Consider the following 26,163-nt stretch of genomic DNA (forward strand, 5'->3'; position numbering starts at 1 on the left):
AATAGTAAGAACAAGGTCAAAGTTGACGAGCACCGAAGGGATGTGCAATTTAAAGTGGGGGATGAAGTAATGGTGTATTTGGGTAAGGAGCGACTCATGCACGCCCCTAGTAGTAAATTGAGACCGAGGAAGTACGGTCCGTTCCGAATCACCAAGAGGATGAGTGCCAATGCCTACCAACTAACCCTTCCCAACTGGCTTGGGAAGACGTCTTCTTCTTTTAATGTGCAGGACCTCAGCTTGTGGAAGCTGGAGGGAACGTTGCCGACCAAGGTCACCGAGGCGGGACCCGACTCTTTCGAAGAAGGGGAGAATGATGAGGGCATCTTATCCCTAAGCCCGAGTCCGGAACTACGAGGAGCCACCCGGGAGAACCCACTCAAAGAGAGCAAGGAACGACCCAATGCAGAGAACACGCGGGGCGTGCCCAACCTAACGCAAGGCGTGGGAATGGTGGTCTTGGATGAAAAGCCATGTCAGTTGGTGACGCGGGGCGCATCCCTTGCCACGCGGGGCGTGATTGGTCACATCAAGCAAGAAAACTTCCAGGAGAGTAAACACGCAGGGCGCAACCTTTGGGCGCCCCGCGTAGATTCCACTCCGCAGATCTTCCACTTCCAGGAGCCTCAAGACGCGGAACGTGGTCCACAGGACGTCTCGCGTGACGTCGATCCACCAGGTCAGGAGCTACATAACGCGGGGCGTATTCCGCAGGACGCCTCGCGTACTGAACTCGAGCCAACCTCATCAAGTCCAGGAGCATTTTCACGCAGGGCGTAAACTCAGAGACGCGGGGCGTGTCGTGGCCTGGAGAGACCTCCGAAAGTCCAGGAGCATTTTCACGCTGGGCGTAAAATCCGAGACGCGGGGCGTATCATGACCTGGAGACTACTTCTCCTCCAAGCTCTCACCTTGGGGGGACCATTTCTGTGACACCCTATTTACTGTATTGCCATTGTAACTTATTTACTAAACTACCATTTTCACTATTTTACCCTCCTAGCCAAGTGTTAACCAAAACCCTATTCATAGGCTTTTGGGTCTTTCTCTTTGATTTGAGGGAGAGTATTTAAACTCCCATATTTTGTAATGTTCTCAATTTTTGATGAATTAAAACTTATAGCCTCCTTGAGAGCTTGGATTTCTATCCTTTGGGTTAACTCAACCTTCAAGTATAGCTTAAGAAGATTGCATTCTTTGTGGATTTAAGATTAAAATCCTCAGTCGATTTCACCCTACATCACATGGACCCTCATAACCATATAAATTTAGTTATTCACCGTTAGATCTAGGCTGCTTAAATATAAACCTTAAGATGTTTTAAAATCTCCACTCTAAAATTTTAATCAGTCTAAATCTAAAGATAAATTACCAAATTTATGTGATCATCATAGTCCATATTCTTATTAAATTACTTTAAATAAATTCCTATTTTTATCTAATTACATAAAGTAACTTCTTATTTTTATCTATCTCTATTGAATAATCCTAAAATTTTTATTTGGCATTTTTTTTGTCGGTAGCAAAAAGCACAATTTTCGTCAAGATTGCAGTTTGCACAAAAATCTGCTATGGAAGCAATGAAATGAAATTTGGGATAAAATCGCCTTCGCTGATGTTTTAGTCGTTAAAAAAATGTGTTGGTTAACATAGTTTTTTCTACTGACTCTCGTTTTTTTTTTTCTTTTCAAAATACATCTCTACCTTTATATTTGCTAAAAAAATTGTTTTTCTTATCTTTCAACTTATACAAAATTCTTGTTGAACAAATAACTATTAACTATTATCTGATGGGAAAATTACAAAACTGGGTCAAATGGGAGGCTCATTTACATATTAAACTCATTTACTAATTCTACTACATATCTAGACTGATTTTATGTGATTTTCCAAAAATACCCTCAATATTTACGCGGAGCTCGCCCCATCTCGTCTGACTTCGCATATTCACCCATATGCGAAGCCTGCGAAGTTAATGTTTTAATTTACTTAATGAATTTAGTTCGCATATGCGAAGCCTGCGAAGCTGAAGTTTGTTTTGCTTGATGAATTTAGTTCGCATATGCGAATGATGGATATGATTTGAAGCTAATACGCGAAGTGGTATATAACAAAAATTGGCAAACAACAACGGATTCGAACATTAAAATCATAACATTATCAAAATTTACAACAAGATTTGCCACAATAACAACATTCAAATCATAACATTATCAAAATTTACAACAAGATTGCCACAATGAACTCTACTAACCAATCATTTTAAAGTGAAACTAACTAATCCGGTACCAATTTTGAAACGAATAAGTAATCTTGGCACCGGATTAAGTTAGGTCTACTTTGAAGATTGGCACCATGGGATTGACGTGTCCCATGGTGCACCCCGAGATTGACACAACCTCTCCTAACGAATCATTTCAGGAGTGAATGTGTCAATCTTGGGGAAGTTCATCCCTATACAGGAAGGAAAATCATCTCCCCTGCAGCCCAGTACGTCGGCTTCCAGAAAGGGATGTTACGTATTCAACCATCTACAGAAAAAATTAAACGTGTTAGTTATGAAAAAGGACGATTTTGGCTTCGCGAAATGACAATTAGCGAAGCATGCGAATGTAAATGTGCAGGGGAAGAGGTGATTTTACTTCGCATATCGATTTTTTCGCGAAGTCTGCGAGGTCTGAAATGTGACTATCTACGTCGCATATCGATGCTTTCACGAAGTCTGCGAGGTCTGAAACGTGAGGATCTATTCACAGACTTCGCGAGCTAATCGATTCGCGAGGTAGATCCATACGTTTCAGACTCTTTCTCTTCGCAGAACTTCGCAAAATCATCAATTCACGAAGTAGATCATCACTTTCCAGGCTCGTTCTCTTCGCAAAGCTTAGCGAAACCATCGATTGCGAAGTGAATTCATGAAAAAACGCAGAAAAAAAAACAGATACTTACATTTTTTGCCCCTTTCACCCCCAAAAGCGACAATAACAATATGATAACATGGGAAGAACGAAGGAAATAACGTAGAAAACCCATTTCTTTGATGGTAACAAGAAGAAAGAAACCAAGCAACGAACGGGAAGATGAAAAACCATTTACTCATTTTCTAGGGTTGGGAAGTTGCAGAATCAAGAGATGAAGAGATGAAAAAGAGAAATTCATTATGATTTTGACTAAATGGTGCAGATTTCGTGCAATTTAAAGGAAGAAAGGAAGATCAAAAGTCTTGAAATCATTAATGCTGGAGCAATTTTTCGCATAACCAAAGAGATAGAGGGAGCGGCGATTCGCAAGTGGTGGAAGTGGGAAGGTCAGGGGTATTTTTGGAAATTCACACAAAATCAGTCTAGATATGTAGTAGAATTAGTAAATGGGTTTAATATGTAAATGGGCCTCCCATTTGACCCAGTTTTGTAATTTTCCCTTATCTGATTACTTTTTTTAATTAGTTAATTTGATTACCTGATTTAATTAGTTAATTGTGCAAATTTACTTGGTAGATCTTAGTTGATGGTTGATATGTATTTGCGTAAAATAACAAATAAAGACATATAATAAATGTGGTAATTACAAAATTAGCCTTTTTAAAAAACTCATTTACATATCTAACCTAGTTCTCAAACTTCTTACAAATCTAGATAATTTCACTACATTTGAACAAAAATATATTTATCTTCCTCCTTCCCCATTCTTCCCCCCTCAAACACCTTCCTCATTCCTCATTCACCATACTTTCTCTACAATTTCATTCTTCTCTTTTTTTTTTTGCTTTTCATTTTTTACAACAATCAAGTGAACAATCCAAGAGCTAAACCTTTGTTCATTCATGTAAGTATGGTGTTGGGTTTGACCTAAATTTCAATTTTAATTTCAATACAATATCAGATGTGCGTAAGATGATGTATATAAGGTGTATATATCAAATTCAAATGAAAATAGTTTAGGTTTATGCATTTTGGACCCATTCAACTCACTGAAACTCTGTATTTTTTCAGATTTGTCGCGAACTGTTTTCTGAGATTCCCGAATTTGTCGCATCTGTCGCACCACGAACTAGTGCGACAATGGCGTATTGTCGCGAACTGAAACTTTGTTTGGACCATATGTCGACTGCATGAAGATATGTAGTTCAAAATCGGCTGCATCAATACTTACTGAAGTGTGCATTTTCCCTTTTAACATTTGCAAATCGATGTTAGTTGCAAAACGGAACAACTTCAATTGACCACCCACGTATGTCATATTTTCTCGAACGGTTTTCTAATGGTCGTGCCACGATAACATACAGGGAACAGTTCCAAATGACATACTTCTGCATTTGAGAAAAAAACACACACATTAACAAACAAACACGACAAGCTCATACTAAGAGAGTATGTCGCACCCTTAAAAAAATGTGACAAAAGTGAGAAGCTAATACTAAGAGAGTCTGTCGTACCCTGAAATGCATAAACCTAGACTATTTTCATTTGAATTTGACGTATACATCTTATATACATCATCTTACACACATATGATATTGTATTGAAATTAAAATTGAAATTTAGGTCAAACCCAACACCATACATACTTACATGAATGAACAAAGCTTTAGCTCTTGGATTGTTCACTTGATTATTGTTTACTTGATTGTTGTAAAAAATGAAAAGCAAAAACAGAAGGAAAGTGTAGAGCAAGTGTGGTGAATGAGGAATGAGGAATGTGTTTGAGGGGAATGAGGAAGACAATGGTATTTTTGTCCAAATGTAATGAAATTGCTTAGATTTGTAAGAAGTTGGAGAACTAGACTAAATATGCAAATGTATTTTTAAAAAGGGCTAGTTTTGTAATTAACCTCATTTATTTGCGATTAAATAGTAGTAATTAAAGTTAAAAATGTTATTCAAAAGAGATGGAACAATAAACTAATTGAAAAAGCTCTTAAAATCAGTTTTTTCAAAATTAGTTTTTTTTTTTTTTGCCCTGTTTGGGAATTAGCTGTTAGCTGATTACATTAGCTGTTAGCTGTTAGCTGATTACATTAGCTGATTTGACTAGCTGTTTGTGTAGACCTATTTGGTAAAAATTAGCTGATTGATAATAGCGGTTTGTGCAAAAAGACAAATAAGGGCATTAATTTTGGCGCAAGAGAAGAGAGAGTCTATCTATTAGGGTTAAAGAAGTCCATTAATTTTAATATTGCAAAAAGCTCCTTTTAAGAGCTTTTTCTAAATTAGCGTTTTCATCCCAAAACTCTCTCCACCAAACACTCAAATTAGCGGTTTCAGTGGTCAAACCTCTAAAGTTGGTTAAAACCGCTCTTTTTATCCCAAAACGCTCTTTACCAAACAAGGCCAATCTAATAAGTTCTTTCAAACATTTTTTCACCAAACACCACTATTAGAGATTTAACTAGTCAAAACTTTTAAAATGGTTGAAATTACTAATTTAATTTGAGCTTTAAAAGCTGTTTACTAGACAGAGTCAGAGTGTTTTTATTGAATTCTAGAGTAATTTTGAACAAGTTAAAAGTAATACCTAAAGCAAGTATAGTCTGCAGAATGTAAACAAGTTAAAAACCCAATATGTCACTTGAGAAAGTGAATAAATCATTTTAAGTTTAAGAGTAAATACGAAATATAAAAAAAAAAAAGCAGTTGATTTTTCTGAACTGCTACAAACGAATATATATATTTATATAATATGCTGTAAAAAATGAGTGGTTGGTGTATTGTTAAAAGATTGAGATGAACCCATTTGGATTCGCAGTTGATTCCATCTTTACCTTTTCATACACACTAACACTTCAAAAGTTACACACGTTTAAGTCAATCTTAAGCTTAAAATGGTTATATTAAAATAAAACAAACACTAATTAAATTAACGATGAATTAGATATCAAATCAAATTTATAGATGAATTTTGGGTTATTTGGTCAACTAAGTGACTCAAATTAGTCGGATTAAATGAAATAATAAATAATATATATGGGATAAATGTTTACAGTCAGGAGCAATTTTAATCTTTAACGTCTAAAATTATACAATTTTACCTCCAAAGTTGGTAATTAAGAGCAATTTTACCCATACCATTGATAAATTGGATCAATTTGAGAAATAATTCATCAAATTGTATTCTCGATTATGAATTTTGTCATCTACTAATAAAGCTTCACATTGACAGCAGCTGATTAAAACGCAGAGTTTCATTAAAAACATTGAAACACATCGTTTCAATAATGATCCTCACCTATCTAAAGTTGCACACACACTCAAGCCATCAAAATCCTTCATAACAGAATTCAAATAATCTGTTAGACACCTGTGCTGCTGCCCTGGATTTAAGGAAGACTCAATTGACAGCTCACTTCATCAATCACCTGCACCAATCATTAAGAACCATTAGATCATTATTACCTTTAATTGTAATCATTAGATCACATCTTAGATTTCTCAATAGCTGCTTTCTTTTCCTATAAATAGATGTATTCTTGATGAACAATTCACATAAGAAAAATTTTATTCTCCATTTTCAATATTCATTTCTCATGATGGTATCAGAGAATGCTTAGCTGAGCTCTCTTTTCTATAATGGCAGCCAGGGTAGATATACCAGGAAGCCCGTATTTTCTTCCTGGAAATGAAACTCCAGGATTGGTTCTGGTATCACAAATTCTTACTGGAACCAATTATCATCAATGGTCCAGAACAGCCAAAGTGGCTCTTATGTCCAAAAACAAATTCGCATTTGTTGATGGAACTATCCAGGCACCAGCCAATGATGATCCAATATACTCTGCTTAGCAAAGATGCAATAATATGGTGATGTCATGGATCTTACATGCAGTCTCTCCACATATTGCACAAAGCATCATCTGGTTTGATAAAGCATCAGAAGCATGGAATGACCTAAGAGAAAGGTTTTCTCAAGGAGATTCTCTTCGGATCTCAGAATTAAAGAAGGAAATACACAACTATAAGCAAGGTGAGCTTGGTGTGAATGATTATTATACTGGTTTAAAGATTCTGTATGATGAATTAGCCAATTTAAGACCTCTACCTAAATGCAATTGTGATCCTGCATGTGATTGTGGAGCTTTTTCAACTATTAGAGAACAATTTGATGGAGATCAGGTTATCATCTTCCTCCAGGGTTTAAATGACAACTATAATACAATTTGCTCACAGATTCTTTTACTTGAACCCCTGCCAGCTCTTAGTCGAGTTTTTGGTCTTGCTATGCAACATGAGAGACAGATCCATCATTCTGCTCAAAACACCAAAAGTGATACCACACCATTCGCAGGATTCACAAATACACAACAGAGATACAATTCCAATTACAAACCCAACCATAAACCAAATACCAAAAAGAACCAAAACAAACCTATTTGTACCTATTGTGGCATTCCTAGCCATACTGAGGAAATATGCTTTAAAAAACATGGTTATCCACCTAACCATAACAGGAATCAAGGCACATACAGGGCAAACACACCAAAAGCGAATTATGCATCACATCAACAGCAAAATGAACAATCAGAGTCTGATTCTGATCAGGATGATCACATGAGTATTCATAATGCTCAGTCCACTCAACAACAAGCAAATATTGAGCCAGATCATCATGTGCTTACAAAAGCCCAATATCAGCAATTGATGGCTTTAATTCCAAGCAGCTCTACATCTAAGCATCAAAATCACACAAGCTTTGCTAACACAAGTACCAAGCAGCAGTCTGGTATAATTCTTAGCACTTCTATTTCACATTCAAGTAGAGAATCCTGGATATTAGATACTGGCGCAACAGATCACATTACCTGTGATCTCAAGTTTTTTGATGCTTACACTTCAGTGAATAATTATACAGTGCAACTACCAAATGGTCAGTCTGTGACTGTTACATGCATAGGCAGTGTGATTCTTAACTCAAAACTAACACTGCATAGTGTGTTATATGTGCCTATGTTTGAGTACAATCTAATTTCAGCAAGTAAGTTGACTTCAGAAAGCAATACTTGTGTCATTGTCACTAAGCAATATTGCATACTACAGGACACTACAAAGTGGGAGATGATTGGCTTAGCTGAAGCAAAGGATGGACTATACCACTTATCTATTTCCTCACCTCAATTTCATGTTTTAGTAGGCAATACAGCAGTTGCAATTTCTATTTCTAAGAAGAATCTCTGGCATGCCAGATTTGGCCATCCGTCCAAAAAGAAAGCAGCTATTGAGAAATCTAAGATCTGATCTAATGATTACAATTAAAGGTAATAATGATCTAATGGTTCTTAATGATTGGTGCAGGTGATTGATGAAGTGAGCTGTCAATTGAGTCTTCCTTAAATCCAGGGCAGCAGCACAGGTGTCTAACAGATTATTTGAATTCTGTTATAAAGGATTTTAATGGCCTGAGTGTGTGTGCAACTTTAGATAGGTGAGGATCATTATTGAAACGATGTGTTTCAATGTTTTTAATGAAACTCTGCGTTTTAATCAGCTGCTGTCAATGTGAAGCTTTATTATCCTCCCTCAAACTTGGCGAGTAAGGACTGAAAAGACCAAGTTTGGAAACTAGATAATCAAAATGACTTGAATGTTGAGCTTTAGTGAATAGGTCAGCAAGTTGAAGAGCAGAGGAAATGGGCATCAGGCGAATAAAACCAGAGTGAACTCGTTCTCGGATAACATGGCAATCGATGTCGATGTGCTTAGTTCGCTCATGGAAAACTGGATTCTGAGCTATGTGCATAGCCGAAACATTATCACAAAAAAGTAGAGCAGAAGAAGGATGTGCTATCCCCAAATCTCGAAGTAAATTTAAAACCCAATGTAGCTCGCAAGAAGTAGAGGCCATGGCGCGATATTCTGCCTCAGAGGAAGACCTGGATACAGTAGATTGCTTTTTGGAGCGCTATGAGATTAAAGCTTGACCTAGAAAAACAGCATAGCCAGTAATGGAGCGCCTGGTGTCGGGGCAAGATCCCCAATCAGAATCTGTAAAAGCCTGAACCTTGAGATAATTTGTGCTGGGAAAGAAAATGCCAAAGCCAGGAGATTTCTTCAAGTATCTAAGAACCCGATGAGCACGAAGTAGATCATCAGTGGTGGGTTTTGTTAAATGTTGGGATAAAGTATTGACAATGAAGGAAAGTTCAGGGCGAGTATGAGTGACATAGAGCAAGCGCCCGATGAGTCGTCGATAGGCGGTGATATCTTGAAGGTTCTGTGCTTTTGGGGAAGGTTTGAAGTTGGGAATAGCAGGAGTAGATGCCGGTTTACAACCAAGAAAACCAACCTCGTTGAGTAATTCAAGCACATATTTCCGTTGGCATATATGAAGCCCTGTGGTGGTTCGAGCGAACTTAAAACCAAGGAAGTAATGAATGGGACCCAATGCTTTGATGCTGAAAAGCTGATGAAGATGATTTTTGATCAGCTCAATGGCATGTTGATCATTTCCAGTGACAATGACATCATCTACGTAGATAAAAAGGGCAACGAAGCTTGTTCCCTGTGTCTTTGTAAAGAGAGATGGGTCAGAAGGAGCTTGTTTAAATCCTGCATTTCAAATAGCGGATGTGAGTTTAATGTGCCACTACCGGCCAGCTTGCCGAAGGCCATACAAAGACTTCTTTAACCTGCACACTTGAAGATTATTAGCAGAAGTGAAACCAGGAGGCAAAGACATGTACACTTCTTCAAGAAGATCACCATGAAGGTAAGCATTATTTATATCAAGTTGTTCAATATGCCATGCTTTTACGGTTACAATAGTTAGAAGTGTCTGTATTGTTGTGAATTTGGCCACTGGTGCAAAAGTCTCTTTGAAATCAATCCCTTCTCGCTGTGGAAAACCCTTAGCAACTAGCCTTGCTTTATATCGATCTATGCTGCCATCTATTTTGTATTTGATTCGAAACACCCATCTGCAACCAATGGGTGTTTTGCCCTTAGGTAAATCTGTGAGATCCTAAGTATGATTAGATTCAAGAGCCATTAATTCCTTTTGCATTGCCTCTTGCCACAGAGGGTCTTTAGCAGCTTGTTGGTAAGATTTAGGTTCAGTATGGCAGGTAATATTAATGGAGAATGCACGTTTATGTGGTGATAAGTTGGCGTAGGAGAGCTGCTGAGAAACTATGTGAGGTGTTTTGGATAAAATGGGAAGGGTTGTATTGGAGAGAAGGGCTGTATGATAATCTTTGAGATAACTAGGTGGATGTTTAGGTCTAGTGGATTGGCGAATTTGGTGAGGAGAAGAGTGAGGTATGGAAACTGTGGTGAGGTCAAGAATGGTGTCTTGCTCCTCAATATTTGGCGGAGGAATGATGATAGGATGTGCAGGTGATGATTCAGATAAAGTAGGTTCTTCATCTGGGATAGTATTGTGATAAGCATCCAGTTGAGCATCACTTGAAAAAGGATGAATGGGTGATAACTGTGAAGAAAAAGGAAATTCGGTTTCATAGAATTTGACATTTCTAGAAACAAAAATGGTATTGCTATCAAGATTTAATAACTTGTATCCCTTAACCCCTGGTTTGAAACCCATGAAAACACATTTAATAGCTCTGTCACTAAGCTTATTTTTATGTCTGTCTAAGGTAGAAGCATAAGCAAGACAACCAAAAACTTTGAGATGGTTTATCTGTGGCGATTCACCATATAGTTTTTGATAGGGAGTGAGGTTTTGGATGGATGTAGAGGGTAAGCGATTTAGTAAATAAACTGAATGTACCACTGTAGCTGGCCAGAATTCTTTTGGCATAGAACTCTGAAGTAAGAGGGCTCTTGTGGAATTCATAATGTCTTGGTGTTTCCTTTCAACTCGACCATTTTGTTGGGGAGTTTCAGGACATGATAATTGATGAATAATACCATGTTGATTGTAGAATTCCGGCATATAGAACTCAAGACCGTTGTCAGATCTAATAACCTTGATATGCTTCTGAAATTGAGTGACAATATGAGAATGAAAATGCTGTAATAGGCTTTTAGCTTCTGATTTTGATTTCATTAGGGAGATCCATGTATATCTGCTGAAATCATCAACAATGGTGAGAAAATAATGTTGTTTTGTGAAAGATTCCTTGATGGGACCCCAAATATCAATGTGTATTAAATCAAAACTTGAAACAGCTGATTTCTCACTCAAACTATAGGATAGTTTCTTTTGTTTTGCCCTCTGGCATACATCACAACATATCTCATTTTCAAAAGCACATAATGGAAATAACTTTTCATTTCTCATGATCTACACTTTATATATGCGTTATCTAATTACTAATTAGTAACAAATCACAAACATATGATTCGAAGTGGAAAAAAAAATCAAAAATACATTATATTTTGTACGAGTTGGACAAAAAATATTTCAAAAGTTTCACTAAATTTAAAAATATTAATCTCTAATTCAATTATTAAATCTAAGAAATAATCATTTTTTTTAAACAACGGATATGCAATTGGTGTAAAATAAGGAATAAAATATGTGTATTGTATAATGATGTTTGAAATTGACTCAACTTGCCAATGATAGATATAAAACTGCACCATTTTAAACGATAGAGGTAAAATTGCCCTTGGATATAAATCGTAAGATATTTTTGCACCTTATTTCTTATTAAAAATCAAAACCCCCCAATACTCTTAAGATATTGCAAAAAACTAATAAATATTTTCAGAATTGTAAAAATACCAAGTAAAAGAAAATAAAAATTGCATGAATCATATTGCACTAGACTGAAAATCGAGATATCTAATAAAATCAAAGACGATGAAGCTTAAAAATCAAAAGGGATAACAACAGATGTGTTAAAACCCAATTTTCATAGAGTTTTCGATTATGACAAAAAAAACAATTAAAAATTTAGATCCTCAAGATATTTAAATTCGGAATTGAATTAAGTTGTTTTTTTAATACTAATATGTTTGTTGAATATCAATTGTAATTTGGAGCATAAAACAAAGACAACTTAAAGCCTTAAAACAATTAAAGGCCCAAGCCTAAGTCTAGCCCATAACCCAGAACAGAACCAGACGCCTTTGGCAAGCAGTCAACTCAAGACATTCCAAAAGTAGTAAAACTTCAGAAGATAGAAGACCCTGTCAGTCACACGTCTCTCTCTATCAAACAAATAAGGAAAGATGCAGACTGCAAGTATGCGAAGTCAGAAGTTAAAAGGCGATCATTTGACGTGCGACTCAACAATCGACAAAAGTCTGATTTCAGAAATGGCAACTTTCTTTATATGGATAAATTGGCACAGTGGCCAGAAGCAAGACTCATTTTCCCTCCAAACGGCTCTTTTGAAATTCAAACGGTCTTCAAATGCTCCACTATAAAAGCCAACACCAAAGTTCATTCTCACAACTGATTTTCACGGGAACTCCATTATTGACCTTGGTCATTTTACTTTTTTTTTAAAACGCGTGCAACACTTCTTCTGCATGCATCTTATTTTTTTTGAAATCGAGTGATTAATTGATTACATTTTAAGCAAGTTAAGAGGGTTGTTAGGACGTTTTGAGTAAGTTGAAGTGCCTATCAGAATATTTTGAAAGTTAAGGGATTAATGTATATATTAAGCCTTCTTTTATGAAATTAATATGAGATTCATTTCTTTCCTTATGTTGTGTTTACATGGTGTTCTATATTTTAGGAATGTTAGGAAAATTGTTTTGATAATATAGCTTCTCTGATATTTAAGAAATTCTATGTTTTGCTAATAATGTTAGAGATGTTAACTGATTTTTTTTTTGGTTTCAAAATGACCATTACTGGCTATTTCTCAGTCCTCTAATCAAATACTTCGATATTTATTGTTTGAAGTAAAAAAATAATAATAATAAAAAAATAAGATGCAAAAATACCCCTAACGTTTACAAACAGGAGCTGTTGGATATTAGTCTTTAATATTGGTGTGATGCTCATACGCCCCATCTCATGGTGAGGCGTGATGCTCATACGCCCCACCACATGGTGGGGCGTGATGCTCACACGCCCGGGCATATTTATTGTTGTTTTTTCGGGTTTAGACACCGAAACGCTGTAGAAATGTCGCGTGTTGGAATGTAATGTTCGTTATTTATCATTTGTAGGAGGTTTCGTTTGAAGATTTTGGTGAAAACGGCATTGATTACAGTTCGCAGTTTTTTTCCAAACAAACGTTTCAAATATATCATGAAGCTGTTAACTGGGCAAAACAGACGGCAATTGGGATCGGCTTCGAGTTAACCACAACATCGCACAAGACAGGGGGCAAGTCAAAATGGATATTGGTTAAATGTGCTCGTGGTATTAAGAATTATAGAAGGAAAAGGGATATGGATATGGAGGAAGTAGTACGGATGGATACAAAAACAAAGTACTGTGGTTGCAAATTTTAGATAAAGGTTCTGGAAATCACTGAATTAGGCGGTTGGGTGGTGAATGGGATTGCTGGAGATAGAGGACAACACTGTCATCAGTTGACTGTATATCGTCAGGGTTACAGACAGATGAGCGGACTAAGCCCGGGTTCCAAAAAACTTGTTCGTGAAATGAGTTCAGCTCAAGCTAAGCCTTGTGCCATTTTTGCTGCAATCAAAGAAAAACATCCGGAGGATTGCCTGACACAAAGACATGTCTATAACTACAGGGAGAAAATCAGGACTGAGAGCTTTGAGGGTCGGGATGTAATCGGTCAGTTTTATCGGCTTGCTATAGAGAAGGAATACGTACATTGGACGCAAGCGGTGTTGAAACACCTTTCCACATGATTTTGATTTGACAAAATTATTTAAGTTAATCCCATGATTAAGCAATTAAATTTAAGTGCTTTGATTTAATTGTACTAATGTGTTTGTTCAATATTGAGTATATTAACTAACGAAGACAGGAACTAAAAGTCCATAAAAGAAAGACAGAATAAAGTCAGTATAAGAAGTCACACAGCGGAAGTTGAGTGGAACTCAACTCAGCTTTGCAAAAGAAATGTCTTCTTCAGGAAAGCTTGACGGCGAAGCTGTGAAGTCAAGCTGAGCAATATTCAAGACGCCGCTAATTCAAGCTGAGTAACAATCAAGTCAGTGTCCAATTATCCGTCAACTTATGAGACAAAGTCTGACACATTTCAGAAGCATCGAAAATCCGTTTCAAGGACCTTTTCGAGACGCATGGACCATCTGACGTTTGGCAAGAAGACAAACCTGGCGCAAGAAGACGAAACTGGCAAGCCTGCATCCAGCACAAATCAGAAGACAGGAATAGCTTGCGGTTCTGAAAGCTGACCACATGATGACGAAGAAGACCGTTCTTCTCAACAGCTATATCGGATTTTCAAATCATTGAAGCTTCAGAATTCACTATAAATGGACAAGTTCATCAATTGGATCATTGTCGAACACATACAAGAGAGAACAGACAAGCAAAATCTTCACTAAGTCAAAAATCCAAAAGAGAAGCTGTCTGAATAGAAAAAGCAAGTTCTTACACCCAATTCCAATCATTGTGTAAAAGTCTAGAGTGAATTGTATTCATCTAAAGTTTTCTTCGTTTTGTAAGAACAATCTTGTATCAATTGTAAAGGTTAGAAGAGTGAAGTTGAGTACTCGGTTATAATACTCAGTGGTAGAGAAAATCTGAGCACTCGGTTATAGTGTTCAGTGGTAGATAGGATTGAGTAGACGAATAGAGGACGGTACTCTTGCATACTCAGTTGCTATTGTAAAAGGTTTGTGCTGTACCTTTAAAGAGCTCAGTAGAGGATTGAAAAAGCTCGGAAGGATTCCGGGGACTGGACGTAGGCGGTGAGGCCGAACCAGGATAAGTCTGCTGAGTAATCTCTAACCCTTTCTCTTGATATATATATGTGTGTGTGTGTGTGTGTGTGTGTGTGTGTGTGTGTGTGTCTGTTGCTTGCTTAAATTGCTCAGTAAATAATTTGTATAAGCCGACACTGAGTAATCAGAGTGCTGAGTTAGAAGCTGACCTAAAGTGTTACTTTCCAGCTCACAACCGAAACATCTCTAGTTAGTATTTGATTAAAGCTGTCTCACATCTCACTCAGACTTGCTGACCTAAAATTTGAGTTAAATTGTCCAATATTTAATTAAGTCAGCATTATTAAGCGAAAAAGTTACATTAGTTCCTAACCCCCCCATTGGAACTAATCATACTACCTTACACGGGACCAACAAGCGATGCCGGGCAGCAATGTTGTGATTCACTTATTGATGACACATCCTACATCGATCACACTGTTCCGATCTTATTACTTGTTTGTTGGTATGGATTCAACATATAAAACAAACAAGTATAAGATGTCATTCTTTCAGATCATTGGAATGACGCCTTCAAACAAAAACTTCTTGATCGCCTATGCAATCATGAAGGATGAAACTGAGGGAAGTTATATGTGGGTATTACAAAAATTGAAGCTTTTGCTCTAACCTGATGTGCATCCGACAACCATTGCTACGGACCGTGAGTTAGGACTAATGAGACCGGTTCGTGAGGTATTCCTCATAGTCATCATTTATTGTGCACATGGCATATTAATAAAGATGTGGAGGATAGAGTAGGCAAGTTGTGTGGAATGAAGAGTTTTGGTGAAATTTTTAAGAATGCCAAATGGAAACGTATAATTGAAGCCCCGACAGTAGCCGAATATGAGGCAGCAGTGGTAGCCATGAAGAATACTACTGCCAACTGGCCTCGTGTGATAGAGTTCATGGAGACCACATGGCTAGTGCATAAAGAGAAGTTTTGTCGAGCATGGACGAACAAGGTGTTGCACTTAGGAAACACCACAACCTGTCGAGTGGAGAGTTCATATGCATAGTTGAAACAGTGGTTGAATTCATCTACTGGTGCACTCGATACAGTGTGGGCGAAGGTGCACAAGGACTTTGAGGCTCAGATCGAGGCGATCAAGTAAGACATTTATTCTATTATTTAATTTAATCTTTTAAATTGTAATACATTAGTTTTGTAATCCTTTACTGTATATAATCAGATACTCACTCGAGGACTCGAGAAGAAGATATGCGGTGGCTCACTGTAAAGAACATTTCTAGTATCTCGACTTACACGTTTGAATGGTGAGTCCGGATGACTTATATGGTGATGCATCTATTTTGAATGCAGTAATATTCTTTTTTACTACATCACAGTTTGGATGTTGCACTATACCGCCGATACGTTCAGACGATGGAAGACCACCAGAGCGAGAGATTGCGATTTGTCATTTGGGGAGTTATCAACACTACATACGTCTTTATTTAAGACCTGCATTTCCAGTGCCTCCCATTGCCACCCAATGGCGTATATTTCGTGATCCGAGTGTTCGTCACTTGGACAATCTATACGCTGAAAGGAGAGCGGCTTGGACTAGATTATATTAGTTTTATGTGTTGTAATTAATAATATTTATTCATGAACTTATATTATTGTTACTGATTTTAGTTAAAATTGTATGGTATTTTTAGGTTTTAAGTACAATTCTGTAGTTACGGGTTTAAAGGCCTATTTACGGGTTTAATGGCCTATTTTTTTGCCAATCCGTCACGCGGGCGTGATAGCCACACGCCTGACCATGTGATTGGGCGCGTGGCTATCACGTCCGACCACACGGTGAGGCGTGATAGCCACACGCCCGTGTGATGGAAAGGAAAAAAATAGCTTTTTCACCCCATAACCCATGAAAGGGCATTTTCGTCCTTTTACGGGGCTAGGGGTGGGAATTTGGGGTTGGATTTAACAACACCCAAAGATAATGAAATTGACACTAAAAAATTTACAAAGAATATAATTTTTGTTAACTCATATATGACATTGATATGTTAACATTACATATTGATTTTAGGAAAATATAATAATAATAATAATAAGTCGGTCCTGAAATTTACTTGTTTTAAGGATCAAACTCATAATCAATTATTTTTTCACATTTAGTTCTTGATCATTGATTTTGTTATGGATCATACCCTTGTTTAACTTTTTTCGTCGAGTTTGGACGACAAGCAAGAGTTAAGGTATTCAGTCTGCTGATATAGACATTTTTACTTCCACGTGGACAAAAAAAAAAAGTTTCTTGACTATGTGGGAGAGAGAAAAATAAAAAGAAATTACAAAAATCGATTTACAGAAGATTTTTATAAGCTGAAAATCGAGTTTGGGAGAACCTGTTGGAAATGGATTTTAGTGTTAGGGGAGAAGATCAATTTGGCGATTTTGATGCTGGAAATCGTGAAATTGGAGAAAAGAATATCGAGTTTGGAAGAACCTATTGGAAATTAATTTCTATAATTTTTTTGTACTTTTTAATTTTTATCTCTAGTCAAGAAACTCTTATTGTTATTTGTCCATGTCAGCAGGCCGAGTCGTCCTAATGATGTATGCAGGCCAAACTCGACGGAAAAATTAAATAAGAATCTTATTCATAATAGAATCAATGATCAATGGCTCAATATTAAAAAATAATTGATCATAGACTTGATCCTTAAAATAGATAAAGGTTAGGAGTTAAATATGCTTTTTGACTTGATTTTATGAAATAGTACTCTAATTGATCAACGATATGAGTCAATTTTCACTATATATGTGTTAATGATGTAAATGTATATCTTTTTACAATTAAAATATTTCACAAGCTTGATTGATCCTAATCTTACATAGCTCCCTCAACTTGCTTAAATTAATCTATTGACCACTTAAATTTATTTAAACTAACCTATTGATCATCATATAAATTTCAACTTTCTGTAAAAAAAAAAAATCAAAATTAAAAAAAAAGGTTTAATTTACGATTTTAAATCTTTAAAACAAATTAATTTTATATTTCTTAAACTTTAGTGCGTTTTTCTAAATTTAGAGAATTGATCATGACACTTTAAATAAATTCAAAAGATTAATATAATATTATATATAATATTGTGTATGTTCAGAGAATCAATCAAGTTTTTTTCGCCAAATCATGGCAGCCATTAAAATAATTACATTTATGGACTTGAAAAATATAATAGAAAAGCATGAATTTATTGTATTTTGTTTTCCCATAAATGTTAGCAGCCAGAAGAGTAGAGTAGATAGAATCCAAAGGAAAATAGTGTGTTGTTGACTGGAAATGGAAATAGAAATAGAAATTAAGAAGAGGAGGAAAAAGTAATAAATTAATTAAGTTTGTTTGGTACAATTGTTTTACTTTATTTGGAATTTTGCTTGTTGACTAAGGAAAGTATAGAGTGGGGGCCTGAAGGAAGGAAGGAAGGCGGGCACTTGTTTGTTTTTTTCTGCACCATTACCTCCTTTTACAGAATCAGAATCACAACCAAATATTCCACATTTCACACCACACAATAAATACTTCAAAATTCTACTGATATTAAATCCATCAAAGATTCTCAATATAAATAAAACTGTCGACATAAATTATATGTTTTATGACTGAAATTTTCATTAATAGACATCAAAATCCATCACCCTTAGGGCTGTAAATGAACAGAGCCGCTCATGAGCGGCTCGATGATCAGCTCGATAAAAGCTCGGCTCGATTTGTAAACGAGCCGCTCGTGAACACGATTTACTGGCTCGGTTCGTAAACGAGCCAAGCTTGAGCAAGCCAAAGCTCGGCTCGAAAGCTCGCGAGCAGGCTCGATTAGAACATTTATGAACAAATTTTAGTTTTGTAGAAAACTATATAGTGTTGTGTTAGTTCAGAAATATCTAAACTTAATATTATTTCATTTGCTATTAGATGAGTTCGTTCACAAACATAATAAATGAGTAATAGACGAACTATTTGTAAGCATCTTGTTTATTTATTCACGAACTTTGCTTGTGAGCTTGTTTATGTACACAATTAAAGAGTTATTTGCGAGTAAACTTCACAAATATAATTAACAATTTACTCACAAACAATTCATGGTTAGATAATTTTCTTAATGAACCAAGTCCAAAATAGGATTTTGGGCTCGAAACAAGCTCGAAGCTCGGCTCAAGCTTGTTGAGCAAGCCAAAGCTCGGCTCGGGCTCGTTAATTTTATAGCGAGCATAGCTTGAACAGGCCAAAGCTCGGTTCGGCTCGGCTCGATTACAGCCCTAATCACCCTCCATGACTTATTGTCCCTATGCTCCATGATGTATATTTTGTAATGAGTTCTTTTTTTTTTTTTTTTTTACATAAGATAGAAAAAAAATTAAGGAGGGATTAGGGATCCATGATTTCATTTATATGTCTAAATCAGTAGAAGGGGAACCATACTTAAAAAGATACTTAAAAGTATATGAAATACTGTTCAAAACTAAGGCTGTCTAGACTATTTAGACGCTCGAAATCAAAAATCCTATAATAATATCATATATCCTGAGTCCTTCTTCACTAGTCCACAAGGCGTTTGACAACTACTATCTGAAGAGGAAATGACTCATCAAGGCACGTGTAATATGATTAATTGTATATAATATTATTATAAACTATATATGTGTATATATAATCAATGATATTATATTTAATAAATCTATAAATATATGCGAGGCTTAATTATTGTTGTGGACAAAATTAAATTTTTAGGATTAAAATGAGATTTTTAATTGAAGATTTTGGTATGATTTTAGGATAAGTTAGTCTTTGAGACTTTTTGAAGAGTTAATTGGATGAAAAGATAAGAGTATAAAGAAAGTAGAATTTTAAGGACAAAAAGTGGTACACATCATAACTAGTTTCTTAATAGAAAAAACGTGGGTTTTAATTATCTCACTTTCCTAATGTCAAATCTATCCCAACCCAATTCAACTAAATACATTTCTCAGCTTCTTTTACAATATAAATCCATCTTATTATGTGCTGAAATTTAATCACTTGTCTAAAATTGTCACAATTTGAACTTTTAACCACTTATCTAAACGGACACTGAAACTATATGAAAGAACTAATTGCATTAAAAAGTTAAATTTGAACTCTCAAACACTTATCTAAACAGATACTAAAACTATATCAAAGAACCAATTGCATTAAAAATTTAAATCGATAGTTAAAGTCCAAAAATAACTTTTATTATTATATCACAAAATAATGAGAAAATAGCAATTTAAGGTTATAATCTTGATTAAGGTTGCAAATGGAGACTAATTTCTCAATTTCTATCTTTGTCTATATCTAGATGAGAAATCTCCATCCATTTCTATAATTAAGAAAATATTACCCCCATTTTTCCCCATAAAAATTAGGGCTAATTACAAATCTAACCCAATTAAGAAGGATCATTTACATATCTAACACATTTTGCTTCCATCTTACCAAATTAGATCATTTCATCCATTTTGGACAAAATTACCCTTAGTTCTATTGTTCGATGGATCTGCTCTGCTTCTTCTTCTTCCGCTTCTTCTTCTTCTTCTTCTTCTTCGGTTCATCTTCTTCGATTTCTGATATCAATCGTTAGCGATTTTGAGAAAATTGAAAAAATTGAAATGATACCATTATAGATAAAGAAAGAGGCAAGACCAGCGAGAAAAGCAGACGTATAAGCTAAAAACATACAATTTCTACGGGAAATTGAACATAATACTTCAAAAATCGCTAACAATTGATATCAGAAATCGATCTATGGATCAATAGAACTAAGGGTAATTTTGTCCAAAGTGGATGAAATGGTCTAATTTGGTAAAATGGAAGCAAAATGGGTTAGATATGTAAATGACCCTTCTTAGTTGGGCTAGATTTGTAATTAGCCCTAAAAATTAAGATTTTCGTGAGAATCCTCATTCTTCATTTTAAAATTCTAAATATCATTTTCTTTACTAGAATTTAAAATAACATTCTTATATGTTATTAGTAATCATTTTCATGTGAGTTACAAAAAGAAAAGAAAAAAAAGTTATCCAACCATCCTTTGATTTAATTAGAAACAATTCAGTGTGACACATACTACATAACGTAGTTTCATAAATGCTCAGTTTCATGAGTTTCATTCATTTTCACAAAAGGTGAAATTGATTGAAACTTGTGTGTAACTCAATTGAAACCCGTTGAAACTTACATGATTAATTTGTGTTCATGTTCAAAATAGTCGCATGAATTTACAGAAGGCTATAAACTCAAGCGAAACTCGTATGGAACTCAATCAGGTTCGCATGAATTTACAGAAGGTTATAAACTCAAGTGACACTTGATGAAAACTGAAAATGTTTTAAGAATAGTTTTACTTGAATTTCACTGAGTTTGATATGAATTTCCCCGAGTTTTAATCAGTTTCACATAAATTTCATCTATTTTCACATGAATTTCAGAAAAAGATGTTTTGTTTAAATGGTAATACATCACTGGTAAGAAATCCTGAAACACACTGGTTGTTGCATCTACTTTCTGTTTGCTTTCTCCTGTCCAATTTTATGAGTAAAGTGATGGACCTAAATTAATAATTGTTTTCTCCTTTTTTTTTTTTTAGAAATAGTGGTTTGAACACATGGTCTTATAATATGATCGTTTTGAGTGAAATAACACATCGTAGAGGGCAATTTCCCTTATTTTAAGTACTTAAACCAAACAAACCAAGGATCTTAATTTCACCATCAAGTTAGAGCGATTTAATAAATCCAAAGGTAACCTCTAATGCCTAATTGATGAATCCTATACATAATTTAAAACAGTTGCAAAGTAAATCAATTTCCCCTAAAAGCTAATCCACAGCAGACATCAACCAAGCAACATAAGAATTGGGATAAAACATATCTTAAGCCTCTTTGCTTTACCAGAAAAATGCTCAGTGTCTGCAATTAAAGTCCTTCAAAGAACCGGACATGGTCTTCGAATGTCTCCCCATGTCTAATCTTGACAATTGACCCATCTTCTTCAACCTATAAAATGAAATAAATGCAAATTAAGATGGCAACTCTTTTTGTTTTCCAATGAAAGCATTTGGAAAGCAAAAACCACAACTTTAAACTTGGTGATAAGGTATGCAAATCATCAAGCTAAAGCCCCAAACTTTTGAGGAAAAGAATCCATACCCAGTATTCGGGTGGGCGCATCTTCAGATTGTATGTTGATGCCATACTCATGCAGTAAGCTCCAGCATCATGGACTACCAAACCAGCTCCCTGCAGAGTACAAAGATTTGTCAGAAGATGAAAGAGGATTATTAGTGTAACTCTCCACGAGGAGGCTGCAAAATGGGTACCTTGGAGGGAGTTGGAAGTTCCCTGTTTTTTCCTAAGAAATCAGCAGATTCACAGACAGGACCCACCACATCAAAAGTTGAAACTTCAGCATTAGGTGCTTCGGGAGAAACAAGTTCTATGTGCTGCAAAAATAAAGGAACTGTCAATTTTGACACAATAGCATAAAATCTAGATAAGAATAACTATGTAATATACAAATGCAAGAAGCGAAGGAGGGGTTAGCTGTCGAGGACTGTTAGACAAACACAGAATTCCGAGGAAATAGAGAATCCTTGATATGCATTATACTGGAAGCTAAGAACTGGAAGCTCATTATGCCGAGACACTTACTTGATATGCATCATACAGACTGGGACGAATAAGTTCAGCCATGCTTCCATCGATAACAATGAAATTTTTAGTTCCATTTGTTTTGACACCAGTCACCCTGTTGACTAGGCAGGACGTGTTTGCAATTAGTGATCTCCCTGGTTCAATGATGAGATTGAGATTTCGCGACAGCACCAATTCTCGGACCTAAATTGATATGAATTAAGAGAATTTTAATTCAAGAGTTTAACATCAGTGAAGTAGAGAGCCAATGCTATTGCTACATGTGTATCTATCAACATTTGAAATTTTAACAATGATTACTCAAAATATATAACTAATTTGCATTCAGAAGCTATATGCAGAGGAAGTGGCAATGTAACAATTAAGAAAAATGATCCTCACAGTGTCAATGAGATCTCTTGGTGTAGGAAGTACAGCACCAGCATGATAATAATCTATACCCAAACCACCACCGATGTTTAGGTAATCAACTTCAAAGCCTTGAGCCCGGATTTCATCAATATAGTTGACCATAAGAACTGCAGCATCTCTGAATATATCCACCTATAACATGTAACATGGAAAGCTTTTATTTTTATGAAAAGTTCAAAACAAAATTAGTTGTGACATTTATAGATAAAAATACAAATACATACTCCCTTTCCCCGAGAGAAACTGAAGAGTAAAGTGTAATACATTAAGGGTACGTTTGGTAAGACGTAATGGAATGCCCATTACATCAAAAGCCCATTACTATGTTTAGATGCAATTTTTAATTTTATTGGAATGTAATGAGAAATTCATAGGAGGGCGAGCCTTGGCGCAACGGTAAACGTTGTTGTCGTGTGACCAAGAGGTCACGGGTTCGAGTCTTAGGAGCGGCCTCTTGCCAAATAAATTGGCAGGGGAAGGCTTGCCCCCAGTACACCCTTGTGGTGGGACCCCTCCCCGGACCCTTCTCTAACCTCTCATTTATCAAATCTCACACCTCAATCTAACCTCTTATCATTCTCAAAAACATGAAAATTTAAAAACGAGAAAAAAGTAATTATTTTTATATATATGCACTAATTAAATTGATTTCAGCTAATCTAATTTTGTATTTGATTTTGATTCAATTTTTTTTTTCGCATTTTTTGTATTTTTCGTTTTTCGCTTAATCTCATTTTTCATGTTATCATGTTTTTCGTTAATTTTAATTGTGCAAATAAAATTTTATGATTATATTTATTTAGGCAAACATAAATATTGTAATGGTAATTACATTTCTTCATTTTCTATTTATTTAAATATCAAACATGGTAATGGAATCACCATTCCATTCCATTACATTACATTACAAATTTGATTACATTACATTGCATTACCGCATACCAAACGGACCCTAAAAGATACAGCCAATAGCAATAGTAAAAATATTTGAGTTAGCCATAGTCCATCATCAAGGTCCTCACCAAGTAAATTAGGATACATATACTCCTTTTAATGCTTTTACACATAAATTAACATTTAATCTTCACAATGATTCCAAGTTCATAGTTCTATTAAGCATTATTAAGTAATCAGATTCTTAAAGCACATACAACTAATTATATGGCTTAATATATCAGGAGCAGCATGAACTTGACTCAAGAAACTGATTGGTCCCCTGAACTTACGAAATGTCTCGTTAACCTCCTGAACTTGGTTAAAGTGACATAATTAATCCCCCAAGTCCATGTGACAGAGCAAGAGAGAATTTGGACAAATTAAAATATACATCACTTTAAGCAAGTTCCGGAGGTAATAGATCACTATAAGCATGTTTAGGGGGCGCATAGGTCACTTGAAACAAATTCAAGTGGTCTAGAAGTCACATTAAGCAAGTAACCGGATTTTAGGCCAAGTTCAGGGAGCTCCTGATGTAGTAGGCCTAATTATATTGGAAATTTAGAATCATTTTCAACATCGCATACCTCGTAACTTAAAACTGATATATATTTATCCATAGATGAAAGGGCCCAGCCAAGTAAATCCATATTCTAACCTATGATGTATAAATCCAAACTTCCATTAACTGCAGGAAAATAAAATAAGAAGTGCTGAAGAGATACCTTGGTAATGGTTGAGCCAAGATGGCAATGTGCCCCAACAAGCTTAAGCTCATTAGGGTGTGCCTTCACAGCATCCAGAAACCATTGCAGTTTTTCATTTCTAATTCCAAATTTTGAGTTCTTATTCCCGGTGGCAACATAAGGATGAACCTAAAAGGCATATAAACAAGATATTATATATTCACAAGTCACAAGAAAGATTTCAAATACACCAACTTCAAAAATTATATTTTTTTATATGGTTTTAATAGATGTATTAGATAATCAGACTGAATTCTGATTTCCACAAATGCAAGATCTTCAATTATATACACAGGATCACACCATTGCCTGCTTGGGATTCTATTGATAGCGGAGATTGCATTGCCAATTTCTACAATGCTACCTAACTTGACATAATGTAAGAAATTAAGGTAGTTTGTTTAATGTTCGATCAGGCGATCACTTTACACATGAGAATATATGATTGTTTGACAAGAGGAGCCATTCTGTACCTGAGGGTCGACATCAGGATTGATTCGAAGCAAAACATTAACCTTTTTGCCAGCAATTCTAGCAGCAGCTACAATATTCTCTAAATCAAATTCACTATCCACATTAACAAAGACACCTTCCTGAGCAGCTAAAACCAAATCCTCCAAGAGCTTCCCATTTCCATTGAAAATGCACCTGCTCATTTTCACATAAACCCAAATAAGATATACATACAAAGCAAAATCAAGTAATCCCAAATACAAATACCCATATCATTAGATATCTCCTAACACATTTCCAAATTAGCCTAAATTACACAAATCTATGCAAATTGAAAGACATATTCTCCCCCAATTCACAAAAAAGCAAACATAATAAAGGAAGGTGAAAATGCATTACTTTGTGGGATCAAATCCAGCACGAAGAGCCAGCCTGAGCTCATTGCCACTGACCAGCACAGCTCCACAACCCAACTGTCTCAAATGCTCCAAAATCTTTAAATTGTTATTAGCCTTAATAGCATACCCGATAATCGATCTCAATCCTTCTAAAGCATCTTTATAAGCCTCAAAATTCCGAGTAATTTGGGGTTTACTGTACAAATAAAAAGGCCTTTTCTCAACATTCTCCATGATATCCTGAACCTTGAGATTCTCACAGTAAAGAAATCCATCAGAAGATTTAGTAAAACAATGCTTAAAAGGCTGAGTCTTTTGTGCTAGGGCGGAGTTAGAAGAGTTTTGGGATAAAGCTGCTTTCAAAGAGAGGAGGGGCTTAAAGGAGGAATTGGTGAGTTTGATGGATGAAATGGGAGCTTTAAGAAATGGGTTTAGTTTCAAAGGATGAGTCAAGGTTTTGCGGGCACAGTGCTGATGGGAAAGGGATGTTGTGGCCGCCATTGCTGTAAAGAGAGAAGCAGAGTTGGATGATATGATTTTCTCTTCTCAGGGCTCAGGGTTTAAGACTCGACAAGAAACAGAGTCAATAACTGGCCTCACGTGCTGTTTTTTTTTTAACTTTTTTTTTTTTTTTTTTTTTTTTTTTTGTGAATTACTATAACCTAGCTAGTGATTCCTACCCGTAGCCTCGGAAATAGACCGAACTACCCTTTGTCTAAAATTTGAAAAAACACAAAACTTCT

The 26,163-nt window shown here is 35.7% G+C and overlaps 1 protein-coding gene across 2 annotated transcripts; it reads right to left on the reverse strand.

The window, feature by feature from the left end:
- Positions 1-20,106: 20,106 nt before the first annotated feature.
- LOC136223987 (diaminopimelate decarboxylase 2, chloroplastic-like) lies at positions 20,107-25,974 on the reverse strand. Of its 2 annotated transcripts, XM_066012190.1 has the most exons (9): positions 25,422-25,974; positions 25,043-25,217; positions 24,549-24,698; positions 22,858-23,019; positions 22,474-22,659; positions 22,143-22,265; positions 21,973-22,062; positions 21,715-21,819; positions 20,107-20,388 (listed from the first exon to the last, which is right to left on the reverse strand). In XM_066012190.1, the coding sequence occupies exons 1-8, from the start codon at positions 25,919-25,921 to the stop codon at positions 21,739-21,741; spliced, it is 1,467 nt and encodes a 488-aa protein (XP_065868262.1). In that variant the 5' UTR covers positions 25,922-25,974; the 3' UTR covers positions 20,107-20,388; positions 21,715-21,738. The 2 variants fall into 2 exon arrangements, with proteins under 2 accessions (XP_065868262.1, XP_065868261.1); XM_066012189.1 differs by lacking the exon at positions 20,107-20,388 and having other exon boundaries at positions 21,473-21,819.
- Between the last annotated feature and the right edge of the window lie 189 nt (positions 25,975-26,163).

Source organism: Euphorbia lathyris, chromosome 3, assembly GCF_963576675.1.
Source record: "Euphorbia lathyris chromosome 3, ddEupLath1.1, whole genome shotgun sequence".
In the NCBI taxonomy this organism is placed as follows: domain Eukaryota; kingdom Viridiplantae; phylum Streptophyta; class Magnoliopsida; order Malpighiales; family Euphorbiaceae; genus Euphorbia; species Euphorbia lathyris.